At 32.2% G+C, this 18,158-nt stretch overlaps 1 protein-coding gene across 3 annotated transcripts in view; it reads left to right on the top strand.

The window, feature by feature from the left end:
• LOC114333352 (remodeling and spacing factor 1) overlaps window positions 1-18,158 on the top strand; it is a 97,043-nt gene that overhangs the window by 49,637 nt on the left and 29,248 nt on the right. For 2 of the 3 annotated variants that reach the window (XM_050643378.1, XM_050643377.1), the window contains exons 11-15: window positions 837-1,131; window positions 7,855-7,991; window positions 11,613-11,724; window positions 15,796-15,988; window positions 16,582-17,283. In XM_050643378.1, coding sequence (XP_050499335.1) covers window positions 837-1,131; window positions 7,855-7,991; window positions 11,613-11,724; window positions 15,796-15,988; window positions 16,582-17,283 — 1,439 coding nt within the window. Of the gene's footprint in view, window positions 1-836; window positions 1,132-7,854; window positions 7,992-11,612; window positions 11,725-15,795; window positions 15,989-16,581; window positions 17,284-17,351; window positions 17,529-18,158 lie in introns of those variants that run through there. The other variant, XM_050643379.1, reaches the window with a different exon arrangement.

The raw sequence follows: 18,158 nt of genomic DNA, 5'->3' as shown, positions 1-18,158 counted from the left end.
CTTATACACTAAACTTATTTACAAAATATGCCCGTATTTATACCCAGTTGTTATTCTGGAACAATCGACTCCCATCTCGAGCTATCGGCTTGTTCCGCCTACGTGACGTACCTTCCAGAATTCTCCGGCGAGGCCTAGCACATCCGATTACGTCATTCTCGAGGTGTTTACTGTTATACGGGGATCGGCCAAGATTTCTCTTCCGCTACAATATTATTATTTCTCACAATTCTTGATTGTTTCATGTTCGTTAACTATTAGATCTTCAACTTCATTCCCGATTCATAAGTATTGCGTTGTGTTTCTATTTGCAGAGAGGCCCCACTCTTCATATGTTTGAAATAGCCGTCTCGTCATGAATTCTAAATCTTCCTTATCCGCTGCTACTACGACTTATCCGCAAAATGTAGAGTATACAATGTTGTATCGTTCTAGTTGAATTTCCATCCCTGAACAAGATCTTCTCTAGTGTTTTAGTGCTTCATTTAAATAGATCTTAAATAGTATTGGGGAGAGGCAGCATCCTTGTCGTAATCCTTTTGTTACAGGAGATTCTTCTGATAAGGTGTTGTTTAGTTTGATTTTTGATGTTGCTTTATTGTATAATTGTTTGACTGCTGCGATGATCGTGCTATTTAAGGAAGATCGTTCAAGAGACTGCCACAGCTTTCTCACAGGAATCGTGTCATATGCTTTTGTGAGAATAAAAGAAGTATTTCCTGGCTTACTGCAACTTTCTTTTCATTAAGTTGTGTTAGGGTTAATATGTGGTCTCTGGTAAATCAAATTCTAATTTCCATAAGGTGAAAATTCTTTAAAAATATAGTTATTTTCAGCTACACAAAAACAGAGCCGCGGTAAAGATATCGCTACTATAGTAAGAGCCGAAGAAGAGGACAGAAAAGAGAGAGAACAAGCCGAAAAGAAAGATATCCCTGAAGAGGTCCCAGAAGAAAAGAAAGAGGGCGAAGAAGAAAAAAAAGAAGACAACGAGGACAAAAATAAGAGTGATTCTGACAATGAGGTGATTAAACCTGTGGTGAAAAAGAGGAAGAAGAGGCGCACTTTGAAGAATCTGGAAATGAGTAGCGAAGAGGATGACGAGAAAGATGAAGATTTCAAGGGATCGAGGTTAGTATATTTTTAAATGATTGGTAATTTTTTTCTTCTTTTCTTCAAATGCAACTCCACTAATGGATGTTAGCAATCGCATTTTCCATCAACTGTCTGTTTTTTGCAATATGTATCAGAGATTGTATGTCGTTAATCCCTGTTCATTACCTTATTCGCGGTGTGCAAGTACTTGGAAGGAAAACGAGAAACGACCGTGCGCGAGTCGCGGATAAATATTGCAACTATCTTAAATAATTCATATTGTCAATTGAAATTGTCAAATTGACGTATATTTCATACCTTCTGTCATTGAAGCAGAAAAATTATATATTGCTCCACAATATTGATATGATATGCTATTATTATATAAAGATAAATTTAATTAATTGCATTTGGGTGCAGTACTGCATTTTAATAACTAATTTTATTTACTACATACAATTGTTCACGGTTTCATAACATAACCTGAATCTTATTTTTTCTTTTTACTATTTTTTTACCCTATGGCCTTGACAATTATCCAGTAACCAGGACTAATATAATTGGCCAATATAATTAAAAGTGCGAATAAAAGTACAGAGCGTAGAAATAGGGGTCGCTTTGCCGAACTTACACGGTCCCAATAGGCTATTGATTATGTTCAAAATAAGAGAGCTAAAAGGAACTACAACGTTAACGGGATTTTATTGTCTCATATAGTCAATGGACCTCTAAATTTGAAAAAACCGCGGAGTGCTATAATTTAAATATATGCGTTTTTGAGAAATGGGTGAATTAGTCCCTAGGCACAGGGTGAATTAGGGTGACTGCTATGCACTTTTGGTACAAAGACGTCTACAGGAAAATTGTTGAAGAGGAGTCAATTACCTTTAAAATTTTCTATTGTATAAGGTTGCTTGACTATTTTGAAGCAAGTTCCGCTTTTTCAAGGTATTATACCGGGTGTCCGCTTATATTTTCCCCCATTTTAACTGACTATAACTTCTAAACGGCTAAATATAGAAATATGCGGTTTTCGCTTAAATATTTTATTTTAGTAAAAGTTTTGTCTGAATGGATTGAATTTTTTATATCGCTTTCAAATACGAAAAAAAATGGCGGATTTTTTACATAAACGTTGTTGACTTTTTTTTAATGTAACACCCAGTATATTTTTTTGTAAGTTGAAAGAAAGGTCATTCACCTATCCAGCGATATAAAGTTTTTCAAAATCGGTTGTCAAATCACTGAGTAATTAATTTTTAAAATGAGAGGTGCAACCTGTATATCACATATCTAAATAACAATAACTAAGCAAATTGATATTGTTGATTTTCACATTGCATCTCTCATTTTGAAAATTAATTTCTCAGTCATTTGACAACCGATTTTAAAAAAATTTATATCGCTGGTTTGGTAAATGACCGTTTTTTCAAGTTTTTAGGTAAATGTCTATTTTCTATATCGCTTTAAATTTTTTATTTTTTTTTTTTTCAATTAGAAGAATATAATTGCATATTCTAATATAATTTTTAATTCCAAATAATTTTTCTTAATAACACTTTTCGATATTGTGAAATATAAAGGTACTTTAGTCCTGTGCAAATTCATATTTTTTAACATACCTCGTACACTATTAATAAAATTTTATATCTGATGATTGCATTTTAGGTTTCACACTAGGCAGAGCATTTTATAAAGAATAACTTTTTTTCTTTCTTTCTTTCTTTCTTTCTCCCCTTCCTTATACCCTTTCAGGTGTCGGATTTGGGTTTAATTTAGCTACATATTCACCCATCTCTTCCATTCTTTTCGGTCCTGTGCTATTAGTTTCATTTCTTCTAGCGTTTTCTGTTTGATTTTTCCTGCTTCTACTATTTGCTGTATCCATTTTTTCTTCGGCCTGCCTTTTTTCTTTTTTGTAATATTCCTTGTTTCGTGAATTTTCCTTGCTAGTCTACTAGGTTTCATTCTCATCAGATGTCCATACCAGTTTAATTGCCTCTTTATTATTTTATTCATTATTGGTTCCTGTTTAGTTATCCCTCTTATTGTCTCATTTCTTATTCTATCCCATTTGGTCTTTCCGGCTATAGCACGTAAATGTCTCATCTCAATTGCATTTATCCTACTATTATGCTTTTTCTGTAAAGTCCAATTTTCGCTTGTATACAGTATCGTCGGTATCACAATCGTATTATATATTTTAATTTTTGTTTCGTGGGACAATTCTTTTTTCCTCAGAATTGGCGCTAGTGCGTAGTACAGTTTATTTGATTTTTTAGTTCTGTTTGTTATTTCGAGGTCTATTTTCCCATCATTGGTAATAATACTTCCAAGATAATCATATGCTGTAACTATTTCCAGTTGAGTATTTTTGCATTTTATAATTACTTCATTTTCTTCCTTTTCGCCGATGACCATTATTTTACTTTTCTCGATGTTTATTTCCATTTTTAATTTCTCTATTTCTTCTGTCCATATATTTATGAGTTTTTGCATTTTTGTCACGGAATCTGCTATAAGGACTATGTCATCCGCATACAATAGGGCTTCTATTTTTATTGGCTGTAATCTTTGGTATCCTATTGTTGTCTGTATTTGGTTCGTTCTTTCTCCAGTATTTCTAGTCAATTCATTCATGACTATTATGAATAGTAGCGGACTAAGACTGTCTCCTTGCTTGATACCTCTTTCCCAATTGAATTCTTCAGATCTTTCTCCTGCTATCTGTACACGTCCTTTTACTACTCCGTATATATTTTCAATTATTTTTATCAGTGTACTTGGTACTTTCATGTTCTGCAAGCATTTCCATATAATTTGTCTTTCTATAGAGTCGAATGCTGCCCTTAGATCTATGAATGCTAGAATGAGCTTTCCCCCCGAGTCAATACTTCTTTCTATTATATTTCTAATGATGTAAATGTTATCGTTTGTCTGTCTTTCTGGTCTAAACGCTGCTTGTTCTTCTCCCAGTTCTTTTTCTACCTCTTGTCTTAGCCTCTTCTCTACTATTTTCGTGTATATTTTAAAACATACCGATGATAAACATATTGCTCTATAATTTTCGCAGTTGACGTGTTCTCCCTTTTTGTATATTGGCACTATAAGGTTACTTTGCCAGTCTTTTGGGATTTGCTGCTTTTCCCATGCCTCTTTGTATATTTTCAACAACCAGTTTATCCCTTCTTCTCCCATGTACTTGACCATTTCCGGGTCTATGTCATCATCCCCTCCAGCTTTACCTATTTTTACGTTTGATACTTCCAATATTACTTCTTCTCTATTTATTTGCTCTAATTCTTTGTTCTCGTTATCTTGATATGTTTCATTTCTATCATCTATTATTGCATTTCTAAATTTGTTTTCATAGTATTCTTTCCATACTTTAGCTATTTGTTCTGGAGTTGTTTGGATTTGGTTTGTTGTATCCCTTACGGCTGTTATTTCTTTATGTTTTCCTTTCTTCATATGTCTGATTGTTGTCCAGAAGCTTCTATTATTTGTTACATAGTTTTGTTGTAATTCTTCTCCAAACTCTTCCCACGTTTTTGTTTTTACTTGTTTTATGGTGTTTTTCACTAATCGTCTCAGCCTTTTGTATTCTTCTTTATCTTCTTCCAGTTCGGTCTCAATGTATTTTTTCCATGCTATTTTCTTTTTCTTCACTGCTGTTTTAACTTCATTGTTCCACCATCTCGTTCTTTTATGGAGTTTGTTATGTTTTCTGATTCCACATATTTCTGTTGCTGTAGACTTTATGACTACTTTGAAGGCGTTCCATCTTTCTTCCAGTGTCCATGCCTCTTTTTGGTTTTCTAGTTGTCTTAATCTTCTATTTGTTTCTTTTTTGTAATGTTCGCGCACCTGTTCTAATTTGAGCTTATTTACTTTTACTCTTTGGTAATCTTTTCTTTCCACCTCCTTTATTTTTTCATCCTCGAGTTTTGCAGTAACCATCCTGTGCTCTGTAGCTAGTTCCGGTTCCTTTTCAGTTAAGACGTTATGTATTTTATCTTCTAGGTTTATCGTATAAACTATGTAATCTATCAAACTTTTCGCTCTTCTCTCTTCCGCCACGAACGTATATTTGTCTTCGATGTTTTGGTTTGTAAATGTGTTTCCTATTAGTAGGTCATTTGCTTGGCAGAAATCTAGCATTTTGACACCATTCCTGTTCAAACATTCCTCTCCGTATTTTCCAATGCATCCTAATCCTTTGTTGACATCCTTGCCCACTCTTGAATTCCAATCTCCTAAAATTATGATTTTCTCTCTCGATTCTCTTAATTTGTCTAGTGCTCTTTGGAGTTCATTGTAGAATTCTGTCATCGTTTCTTCATCTCTGCCTTCAGTTGGTCCATATAATTGTATGAATCCTATTTTGTCTTTTAGGTCCATTTGGATTGTTATAATTCTAGATGATAATGTTTCATAGTGTGTTATTCTTGGTTCTAGTCTCTTATTTACTATTATACCAACTCCTTCCTTTGCTCTTTGTCCCTGCGGTACTCCTGAATAATAAAGACTATATTCCTCATTTAGATTTATGTGCCCTCCTCCTACCTTTTTTGTTTCACTTATTCCCATTATTTGGATACCCATTTTTCCATTTCTTCAGTTATTTCTATTTCCTTTCCATTTAGAGAGGTCACGTTCCATGTTGCTATTCCTATTTGTTCTGATTCTTCATTTACAAAACTAGTATTTGATTTTCCATTATTGTTATTACTACTACTACTACTATTTATACTACCTATACTACCAATATTTCCACCACCCATCCTATTTCTATTATTATGTTTAACATTTGAACTCCTAAATCTAATCTTATCACTAATCGAGTCTATACTTTTATTTTCATTGTCCAGTGTATTCGTAATTTCCTTGTTTTCTGATCCTTGTCTGGCATCTACTTCATTTTATAAAGAATAACTTTTTTTCATAAAATTAATACTAAAAAAGTTTTCCATGTGGTTACAACTATTGCATGTGTATATGTCACACTTTGAAAAAGCATATCTTGTTGAAAAATAGTCCTAGAAGAATTTTTTACAGTACACCATTTTAAAGTAAATAAAATGAGCTTTCCTTTTTATTACACAATGTATATACCCAAAAATATACAATAAAAAAGTTATAATGAGAAATTTAAAAATAACCGTAAAATATATCAAAAATCATTAAAAGTATAAAATTTTGAAAAACCATATCTTGCTTAAATATAGCCATACGACCTTCTAGGATAGAACATTTTAAAGGTAATTGACTTCTCTTTCTATTAAATGTACCTTTGCTTATACAGATCAATAGGTGACCAATGAATGACCAAACAAGTTACAGAACAATGTTTGCGAAGTCACAAGAAAAATATCCCAAAATCGCTGTGATTGGTGAGATTTGAAAAATCATATTTTGGAAATTGTAAATCACAATCAAACGCCGTTTTAAAGAGGAGAGATGGAAGTTATTTTTCTGTGAAGCAATGCCTATAACTATATCCCCGTGGAAACAAGTTATGAGGCAAAAAACAAAATTGCTATATTTTATGTTTTTTTCTTGCTTTTATTTTGGATATATTTTTGTAAAACAACATGTTTTTGACTTTAAAATGTGATATTTCGATAGTAAATTTAACATGGAACAATTTTCCTATCGAGGTGTTTGCACTAACTGTGTATAGAACTCACCTTAATTCGCCCTGTGCCTAGAGATTAATTCACCCCTTTCTCAAAAAAGCACCCATTTAGATGGTAGCACTCCGCGGTTTTTTCAAATATACAGGTCCATTGACTATAATATGAAACAATAAAACCCTGTTAACGTTGTAGTTCCTTTCTAAAATACATAATCAATAGCCTATTATGTTTCGGAGCCAGGATATTTTTTTGCGTCCCATTCGTCTCTTGCCTTCAATTTTACCCTCGATTACCTTACCTTACAAGTTATGATTATAAGTTGGAGGAACTGGTATTTTTCATTTCGCATGATGTGATCTAGATACACTGTTTTTCTTTGGTTGATTCTTTTAAGGAAATCTGCATTTGTGACTTTCGCCGTCCATGGTATCTTTAGGATACGGCGATAAAACCACATCTCGAAAGCTTCCAATCTGTTTATATCCTTCGTTTTAAGTGTCCAACCCTATACGCCATATAGCAGCACCGACCATACGTAGCACTTAGTAAACCTTAGTCTCAGTTGAAGATCGAACTCTGAACAGTCAGTACCTTCCTGAATTTTATGAAAGCTTGTCGAGCTGGCTCAATGCGACATTTTACTTCCCTGTCTGCGGCCCAGTCTTCAAAAATCCACGTTCCCAGGTATTTAAATTTGCTCACTTTTTCAATGAACTTGGTATTCATCTTTGTGTTGGAGTTTTCAAGTACATCCAAGTTTCTGGAGATGATCATGAATTTGGTCTTTTTGGTATTAATCTCTAATCCCATGCGCTTACTGTATTCTCCGATTATAGCGACAAGTTGTTGGAGATCGACTATGTTGTCAGAAATTAAGACACGATCATCAGCATATCGCATGTTATTGATCAATACTCAATTCACTTTGATTCCCATCCCAGCATCTTCCAAAGGCTCTTAAAATATGGCTTCCGAATAAATATGAAATAAAAGAGGGGAAAGCACACACCCCTTTTGGACACCCCTCTTATATGTATGGGTTTGGATATAGAATTGTCTATTTTTAATTGTACCGTTTACGCATGGTGCAATATTTTTAATAAAAAATATTTTGCTTTAGTTCTGCCAGTTCCGAAGAGGAAGAACAAGAAGATAGTGATGATAGTGAAGATTACGCGGTTGGTAAAAAAGGGAAGTCTCTACGTCCAGTTCGAAGGTCAACCAGAGCCAGAGTCTCACGTTTTGACGCAGATTTTAGTAAGTTAATTTCCTTACATCTCGTAAATCTTTAACTTGTTCTTGTTAAAATATATTGTTGTTTTTATATCTGAAAGGCTAGAGCATACAAATATGTCACTCAAATGAAATAAAATGTACATGAATGATTCGTCGGGAATTTATAACCATTTCATATCACTGCGTCAACTTTGAATTTTGATTAATAATGGCGTAAATTGTAATTAAGGTTTATCGAAATCACATTTTTGAAGTCCATCAAACTGTCATTCATATACCCACCTACCACTCTAGTGGCTATTGAATACAGCTTTAACCAGCGTGAGCTAAGCCGGTTAGAGGATTAGAGCCTATATACTTTTGTACAACTGACCAAAATATACCTACTTTAGTATCTACAAGATAAGGCTTTAATACTCAAAGAAAGATTTATAAACTGGCGATTCACCAAACCTTTTCTCTTTCTTTGACTCACCTACATTCCCATTTGATTTGAGATTTATTTATACAGGGTGTTTCATTGTGAAACGGAAATACTTTAATGGTGAATAGAGATCACCGAGGCGGTTCTAGACAAGTTACAGAGTGTTTTATCGATTTTGCACATTTTTTTCGTAAGTCATAACTTTAGAACCACCCTGTATATTTTTTGGATATTTGGTACACATATGTCCCATTCAGAATCCAAACGATCGACATACTAATTACAAAAAAATTCAGGTCCGGATTAACAAAAAATTAGAAAGTAATTGTGACCTTAAAACAACACCCTGTATATTGAAATTTTGAAAATCTGTTTGCATATTTGAAAAGAGCATAAAAACTAAGTCTAATGGTTCGCTTCAATTTTTCAGCCAGACAATTTTATTAGTTTAATTTTGAAATTACAGTCAAACCCGCTTATTAGAATACCTCTTAAAGAAATATCCCGGTTTAAGGAATAGAAATTTGAGGTCGCGAAACGTTTCTACTATCGACTAATGATGGGTTATTAGAATATCCCGGTTATAGAAATACTTCTGATTGTCACGAAGGCTATTCCAATAAGCGGGTTCGACTGTATATTGAATTTTTTATTAACTCTGACATTAAAAAGCAGGTATTATTAAATTTTAATTATAAATTATTAAAGTTATTGAATAAATACTCCTTTTAAAATCAATCAATACTTATTTACCACATTGGAACGGCCCAATTATTAATCACAAGAAAAATCCAGGTCCGGATTAACAAAAAAACATAAGTAATTGTGACCTTGAAACAACATCCTGTATATTGAACTTTTTAAAATTTGTTTTCACGTTTGAAAAGACCATAAAAATCTGAGTTTATCGGTTCGCTTTAATTTTTTGCGAAGGAAATGTAATTACTTTAATTTCGAAATTAAGTATATTATACTTTTAAGAACTCTGAAATTAAAAAGCAAATTTTGAGAGTACTTTTAATAATAAATTATTAAAGTTATTAAATAAATACCCATTTTAAAAATAATCAATACTTATTTACGATATTCGAACAACCCACTAACAAATCACAACAAAAATTCAGACTAACAAAACAATATAAAATAATTGTGAACTTAAAACAACACCCTATATATAAGAAAGAAAACATATGAAAAATACATATGAAAAGAGCATAAAATATTAAGTTTAAGAGGAAACAGTAGCGATCAACAGGTAGCGAAAACGCGTTCCAAGATTGCGGCTGTAATTTTGAATATTTTTTCGAGATATTTGGCACACGTATTCGTAATATAATAAAGAATGGCGGTACAGAGCCCAATTTGAAAAATATATTAATATGTGGAAATTACTCTGTAATTAAATACAATATTAAAAAAACGAGCCTGTACCGCCATTAAGAAGAACAAAAAAATACACTTTCTTCAAATAAACTTTTTTATCCGATGCCTAGATTTTGTGTCATTTTGGAACTACTAATGAAATAAAAACATTTAGTAGTTCCAAAATGACACAAAATCTAGGCATCGGATAAAAAAGTTTATTTGAAGAAAGTGTATTTTTTTGTTCTTCTTAATGGCGGTACAGGCTCGTTTTTTTAATATTGTATTTAATTACAGAGTAATTTCCACATATTAATATATTTTTCAAATTGGGCTCTGTACCGCCATTCTTTATTATATTACGAATACGTGTGCCAAATATCTCGAAAAAATATTCAAAATTACAGCCACAATCTTGGAACGCGTTTTGACTACCTGTTGATCGCTACTGTATCACCTTAATGGTTTGTTTCAATTTTTTGGCCAGACAATTTAATGAATTTAATTTTGAAATTATGTCGAAATTTTTAAGAACTCTGTGAACTCATAACAAAAATTTCGATATAATTTCAAAAGAATGTCATTAAATTGTCTGCGCAAAAAATTGAAGCGGGACATTACTCTTAGGTTTTCCTGCTTTCTTCACGTGTGCAAAAGTATTTTGAAAGTTTCAATATACAGGGTGTTTTTTAAGGTCACAATTACTATGAATTTTTTTAGTTAATGCGGACCTGGAATTTTCTTGTGGTTACTAAGTGAGTTCTTCTAATATAGTAAATGATTACTGATTATTTTTAAAATTAGTATTTATTCACTAACTCGAATGATTTATTATTAAAAGTGCTTCAAAAACCTACTTTTTAATTTCCGTGTTCTAAAAATTTGAATATATTTAATTTCAATATAAAGTTATTAAATTTTTACGCAAAAAATAAATCTGAACCGATAAACTCGGATTTTTGTGGTCTTTCCAAATGTGCTAACAAACTTGAAAATGTCGATATACAGGGTGTTGTTTCAAGGTCACAATTACTTAACGTTTATTTGTTAATCTGGACCTGTATTTTTCTTGTGATTAATAATTGGGTCGTTCTAATGTGGTAAATAAGTATTGATTAGTTTTAAAATGAGTATTTATCCAATAACTTTAATAAATTATAATTAAAAGTTAACAATACCTGTTTTTTAATGTCGGAGTTTTTAGAAAATTCAATATAATTTCAAAATTAAAGTCATAAAATTGTCTGGCTGAACTTAGTTTTTTTGCTCTTTTCAAATGTGCAAACAGATTTTCAAAATTTCAATATACTGGGTTTTGCTTTAAGGTCACAATAACTTTATAATTTTTTGTTAATCCGGACCTGGATTTTTCTTGTGATTAATTTGTCGGTCGTTTTCGTTCTGAGTGAGACATATGTGTACCAAATATTAAAAAAATATACAGGGTGATTCCAAAGTTATGGCTTAGGAAAGAAATGACCAAAGTCGTTAAAACACCCTGTAACTCGGTTATAAAAGTCAGTAGGGCAAAAAATGTAGTATACCTAGAACCGCCTCGGTGACCTCTATTCACCTTTAAAGTATTTCCGTTTCCCAATGAAACACCCTGGCGTTATATATCCTATCAATTTAAGGCGTTAGTTATCAAAATTCAGTTTACGCAATGATATGAAATGCTTGTAATTTTGAGATGAATTTATTCATGTAAATTTTATTATATTTGAGTAACATTATCTTTGGTGTGTGAGTTGTCCTTTTCAGCTATATTTGAGCCAGTTTAATCAAGGGCCTGGTTTCAACCCTTAATTTGCATTCTACTGTAGAGATATACTTAAGATATTTTTTTTTATTTTTAGTTAATGATGACGACGATGATATTCCTAAGAAGAAAAAGAAAAAAGTCAAGTATTTTGGCGAGACAGAGTCGAATTCAGAATCTGAAGGCACGTGGGGCAGAAAAAAGAAAAAGTTAGTATTAAACAGTATTTTTATTCGTCAAAATTTCTTGTTCTAAACGCAGTTCCGTTTTCCAAAAATTTTGCAAAAATATTGAGTTTTGTTATATTGGGCTGAATTTCGTAAAATAATGAAAAAAATATCAAATTTTTTTGAAAACTCTTTTTATACCTTTAGTGGTTTCTGAGATATATCCCTTTGTGTAACTGCTTACTTGGGTTACTTATTGGATGCGCGCGCACCTAATAAATTACAATTGACATTGCAACTAAAATTGCAGTTTTTACAAAACGTAGGTACCTTATGAATGCAAAACGTTTTTTTGAGGTTTTACTTCTTTACGATCGAGAGTGAAATTTTATAATGCCGGGCGCATGCGCATACAGACAGTATGTAGTTAGTTGCTAATCTTTCAAGATATGTATGTATCAGCGCTGTCAGCGCAAATAAGTCATTAAAAGGATATATTAGTGTTTTTAGTAAATGTATTACATATTTATTATAATTTTTGTGTCTTTGGATTTCTCTTCCTGTGATATAAAATATTTTGTAATAATAGGAAGTATATTTAAAGTATTTTTGTATACTTCACTTGGTCCATTAAAGGGCCTAGCCGGGTAAGATGATGAAAAGTGCCCCCAACTCGATTCGAATTTCGTATAGGTCACTGTTTAGCATATATAGTGAAACTAACTTTCTGAAATTTTTAGCCCCCTAGGTGGTCATGTGACCCACCTAGAGCCTAATTAGGGTTTTTATGTTTTTATTTTTTATCTCAGCCGCATCGAGAACTAGCGAAAAACTTTAAATAAAAAAGTTGTAAGCTTTAAAAAGTTATGTCCAAAAATTTTTTGTTTTAATTTTTGGCGAGAAATTTAGATTTTAGAACGATTTTAAAATTTTAAATGAGTATAAAAAATAACTAAGACATTCGTTTTCACGAAAAAAATATATAACGTGTATTTTTGCATAATATTTCACCCTGAATTTTTTCTAATTTTTAAAATCGGTGAAACGCACCTTTAAAAATAAAAAACCGCATTTTTTCGGATTTGTTTTTCGTTTGTTGATACAATTTTATACATATTTTTCAAGGTAACACCGTCACTTGAATAGGTAAAAAACTGAAAAATAATTGGGGTTTGCTTAATAAAAAATTTTTGTAATGCCATCCATTTTCAAGATACAGGCGTTGAAGAAAACAAAATTTTACACATTTTTTACGATTTTGCCGAAACTACTGGCAAAATTGTAATAAAATTTGGCGAGTTTTAAGAGGTAGTTGTTGTGCGTTTTTTGACATACAATTAAGAATTTTATATTTATCATTGGCGCGCATATGGGTAATGGTCTGTACTTTTTAAAGAAAAAAGATAGTACGCCACTGAAATATTTTTCTGACATAAAAAATCTATCTTCCTATTTTTTTTATACGACGCGCCATTTTTATTTAAAAAATAAAACATCTTAACCCTTACAAAGTATTCGAACTTCTAATATAGTAGTGTCTACATCTACATAAACTCATACATCCATTATAAAAACTAATTCGAATACTTTGGAAGCGCTAAGATGTTTTATTTTTTGCAGCAAAACGGCGCGTCGTATGAAAAAATGAGAAGATTGTTTTTTTATCGAAAATTGAACGAGGAATTCAAAAACGATTGTTAATTTGAAATATGTCAGTGGCGTACTATCTTTTTTCTTTAAAAAGTTCAGACCATTACCCCTATGCGCGCCAATGATAAATATAAAATTCTTAATTTTACGTCAAAAAATGCACAACAACTACCTCTTAAAATTCGCCAAATTTTATTACAATGTTGCCAGTAGTTTCGGCAAAATCGTAAAAAATGTGTAAAATTTTGTTTTCTTCAACGCCCTGTATCTTGAAAATGGATGGCATTACAAAAAATTTTTATTAAGCAAACCCCAATTATTTTTCAGTTTTTTACCTATTCTAGTGCCGGTGTTACCTTTTTTGAAAAATATGTATAAAATTGTATCAAAAAACGAAAAAAAAAACCGAAAAAATGCGGTTTTTTATTTTTAAAGGTGCGTTTCACCAATTTTAAAAATTTGAAAAAATTCAGGGTGAGATATTATGCAAAAATACACGTTATATATTTTTTTCGTGAAAACGAATGTCTTAGTTATTTTCTTATACTCATTTAAAATTTTAAAATCGTTCTAAAATTTAAATTTAGCGCCAAAAATTAAAAAAAAAATGTTGTTCTGAAGCTATTTCCTTGTGGCATTTTTTATTTAAAGTTTTTCGCTAGTTCTCGATGCGGCTGAGATAAAAAAAGAATGTGTGTGTACTTTGTACGCACGTAAGAAGATAATTATATAATAGGTAATTTAAACGAAGTAAATATACTTAAAAGGTTATTTGTACTTATTTTATTTAAAAATCAAACTAACTTTCTTATCTACCACTTTCAAAAAAGAAGAATATCTTCAAAAATTATATAATAATATACTTACAATCATACAATCTATAAGAAAAATAAAAAAATAATAACTTGCTTGGGGCTTGAACCCACTTTACGTCACGCCGTACGAAAGTTGACGCCATTTCAAACTGCACCAAACTCTCGTATACGCCATGTGGGAATATACACAAACTAAACGTTTACACCATAAATTTATATGAATTTAATAAAATTATTAGTTTGATTTTTGTCGAAATAAAATACAACAAAATATAGAGTAAGAAAACGATATATGAGATGAAGATTTGTAGAAAGTTTGTTCGTAATCAGATTATGTAAATTAAAGCATTGCCTACTAATAGGTAACTACATTATTTTGTTTACATTTTCCAAATAGATAGGTATTGAAACTATTAGGTATTTCCAACTGAAACATTTAGAATTACGTACCTGCGGCTTTTCAAAACTATTTAAAAAGTCACTATAATTATAAATTTGATTTTATTTCTGTCCACACATCAATAAAAACTAATATTATACTATATTTTTGTTTACCGATAACCTCCATATTGAACAATTATTGACAGATCATTTCAAAATTTCAACACCCAATCAGAGCCCGTATAACAACTAATACCATACTGTCGGTGTGCGCATGCGCGCGGATCAGTCAGATTTTACCCTCAATCGATTCGCCGCTAAAGAAGAATATCTTCAATAAAAACATAAAAACCCTAATTAGGCTCTAGGTGGGTCACATGACCACCTAGGGGGCTAAAAATTTCAGAAACTTAGTTTCACTATATATGCTAAACGGTGACCTATATGGAATTCGAATCGAGTTGTGGGCACTTTTCATCATCTTACCCGGCTAGGCCCTTTCTCAGTATGTATGAGAAATCTTGTAACCTGTCAAAGCAAAAGGAATATAGTGCAGTGGTCGAGCGTGTGACCGGAGATCGAGAGGTCCCGGGTTCAAATCCCGGACGATTCATATTCTTTTTTTTTTTTTAATTTTTGGTATCGTTTTAATAAAAATTTTTTAACAGTGGTAGGTAAGAAAGTTAGTTTAATATTTAAATAAAATACAGATAACCTGTTAAGTATATTTATTTGTTTGAAATTATATAATAGAAGTATAACTTCTTACGTGCGTACAAAGTACACACACATTCTTTTTTTTTGTTAATAATAGACACTTTCATCTACCTATTCCCAAATTTTCATCACCGATTTCTTTTTGTCATAGTGTTCTTTGATCAGGCTATTATGGAATTTAAACATCTTAAATTCATAAATAATCGGAACTGAAATATAAGACGGCTTCTGGTGTAATTTTGCAGCGAATTGGTTATTTATTTCTGTTAGATTTACTCCTAACTGAAGATGGGAGACAATTTTTCGTTTGAATATTTTCCGCGCTGGACAGGCGAGAAGTGAAATGCAGTTATTAGATTTTCCTCAGCCTTCTTTGCTCCGGCATTCGTTTGGCTTCCAAATTTTTAGAAGCCACGAAAGTGTTACCAGAAAAATGGTCCCAATAAAGTTTTATTTTGATATTATTTTATATTTTATTGAAGTAAAACTTTCGCCTATCTTAAATTCACTTTTTAATATTAAAAAACTAATAATAAATAACATTTTTCAGACCACGCAGAAAAAAGAAAAAGAAGGACAGCATCCTTGACGAATTATCTGATCTAGAAATTAAGGTGAATAAAAAGCGACCTAAGATTAAATATGGAGGATTAACGTCTAGTGATGATGATTTTGGAAGAGGACGCAGGACTAGAGGAAAGAGAACTACCTATATCGACACATTAGGATCAGATAGTGAAGATGTAAGTTACTATTTTTACTTTAAATACACTTGCGATTATTCATGTATTTTAATTTTTTATACTTAATGCACCAAGATTATTTTCATCATTACAAAATGTGTTTTAATGAATGGTTAAATAAAAGATTTTTTATTAGTTCTGAAAATATTTGGTTTCTTCGTGATTATTAGAAGAAGAAAAAACTAAAAATAATTAACAAGAACTACGTAAAAGTCGATGTTTTATCACCAAATTTAATAGGGCCTCCATCTTCTACAATAATTATTCAAATTTAATAATGATCCAGATAAAAAATAATAATTGAACATTCCCATCTATTTTTATTTCTCTATTTTCCCACTTTAGCATTTTAAACGCGTATTCGAGGACCGTTATAAATAATTTAGGTGAGAGAGTGTCGCCCTGTCTCACACCTCGCTTGATATGAATTTCTCTGGTGGTATCATGTAGTTTTACACGCATTGTGGCGTTTTGGTACAATGTTTGTACTAACTTTGTAAACCGGTAGCCTATTCTACTACCCTCGGTGATATTATCGGTTATATATTTTTTATACGTAACTAGTTTATTTATATTTATATTTTTATTTCCAGGAGAGGCGTAGACGTGACAGACTTGGTCTGGTCAGTGACGACTACGACGATGAAGACTTCGTGGCCAACGACGAAGAGGAAGAAAAGGACAGCAAAGAGAGTGAAGTAGAAAATGACAACGAAGATGAAGAGAAAAATGAGACTGAAAGAAAAGCTTTTGTACCTAAGATTTATATTAAGAAACCGCCTACAACAACTACAGCAACACCAGCCTCAGCTGCTACTAAAGAATCTGACAAACCAAATCCGGCAAAGGAAATTTCCAAAGAAAAGACGGATGAAACCGTGGATAATAAAACAGAAGAAAAGAAAGATGAAACAAAAGAAGTTGAAGAAAAGGTTGGCGAGGAGAAAACGGAGAAAGCTGTAGTAATTGAGAAGTTGAAAGAAACTTTGGAAGCGAAGGCTCTTTCTGTTCCAGTTTCTGCTCCTATTGCTGCTCCTGGTCCTGTTTCTGCTTCCGTTCCTGTTTCTGCTCCTGGTCCTGGTTCTGCTCCTGTTCCAGTTTCTGCTCCTGTTCTTGCTTCTGCACCAGTTTCTGTTCCTGTCCCTAAAGATTCTGAAAAAGAAGTAGAGTGTAATAAACAAGAACAGAAAACAGTATCGAACGCCATAGAAGAAAGAAACGGCAACGGTACTACAACAGAAGAATCTAAGAAAAAGATTACGGAACACTTAGACAAGGTGAAAGATTTAGTCAAGGTAAGCATATAATATAATGGTACATTTTTAAAGCGAGGCTTTTATAATGTATTAATTTTTCTCTATAGTAAAACGAAAAATCGTGACCACTGACAGCGACACGCAAAATAGATGGAATAGTCAATTTACTCAACAAGGGGAGTCCGTTATACAGATGAAATAATTTCATTTAATTATAAAACATAACTATATATTTCTACTAACCTTTTTAACGTTAATTGTTAATAAAATCCTTTTAAATTACACTCAGATTTTATTTTTAAACATCTTATTTATTTCATACATTACTTAAATTTACTATCATCATCATCATCATCAACCTGTACGCGTCCAATGCTGGATATAGTCTCCCTTAGTGCTTCTTGTTGTGACCTCCACTCGACAATACGTTTTGTCTATCGGTTGTCTGATAATCTGGTGACAATGTCCTGCCCAATTCCACTTTACTGACGCGATTCCTTCGACAGTGTGTTATTTTTGTTCTACGATGTATTTCTTTGTTTGTGCGAATCTTGTTCACAACCTTTTTTCTTCTTCTTCTTCTTCTTCTTCTTCTTCTTTTTGTATAGACATGACTCTGTCTGTTTTCTCAATGTGCCTCTAGTAAGTTGTCGTTCCATCGTTTTCGTGGTCTTCCCACTGATCGTCTTCCTATTGGGGAACCGTCTCTCGCTGTCCTAACTACCCTATTTGTTGTCATTTGGCTTATGTGGTCATTCCATTCTATTCTTCTGTTTCTTACCCAGTTATTAATGTTATCCACCTTGCATCTCCGTCGTATATATGTACTTCTAACTCTGTCCCATAGAGTCTTACCATCGATTTTTCGATGGGTTTTCATCTCCGCTGTTTTGATCCATCTTTTTGTCCTCTCT

Source organism: Diabrotica virgifera, chromosome 2, assembly GCF_917563875.1.
Source record: "Diabrotica virgifera virgifera chromosome 2, PGI_DIABVI_V3a".
Classification (NCBI taxonomy): domain Eukaryota; kingdom Metazoa; phylum Arthropoda; class Insecta; order Coleoptera; family Chrysomelidae; genus Diabrotica; species Diabrotica virgifera.
This window is presented reverse-complemented; position numbering and strand designations above follow the sequence as displayed.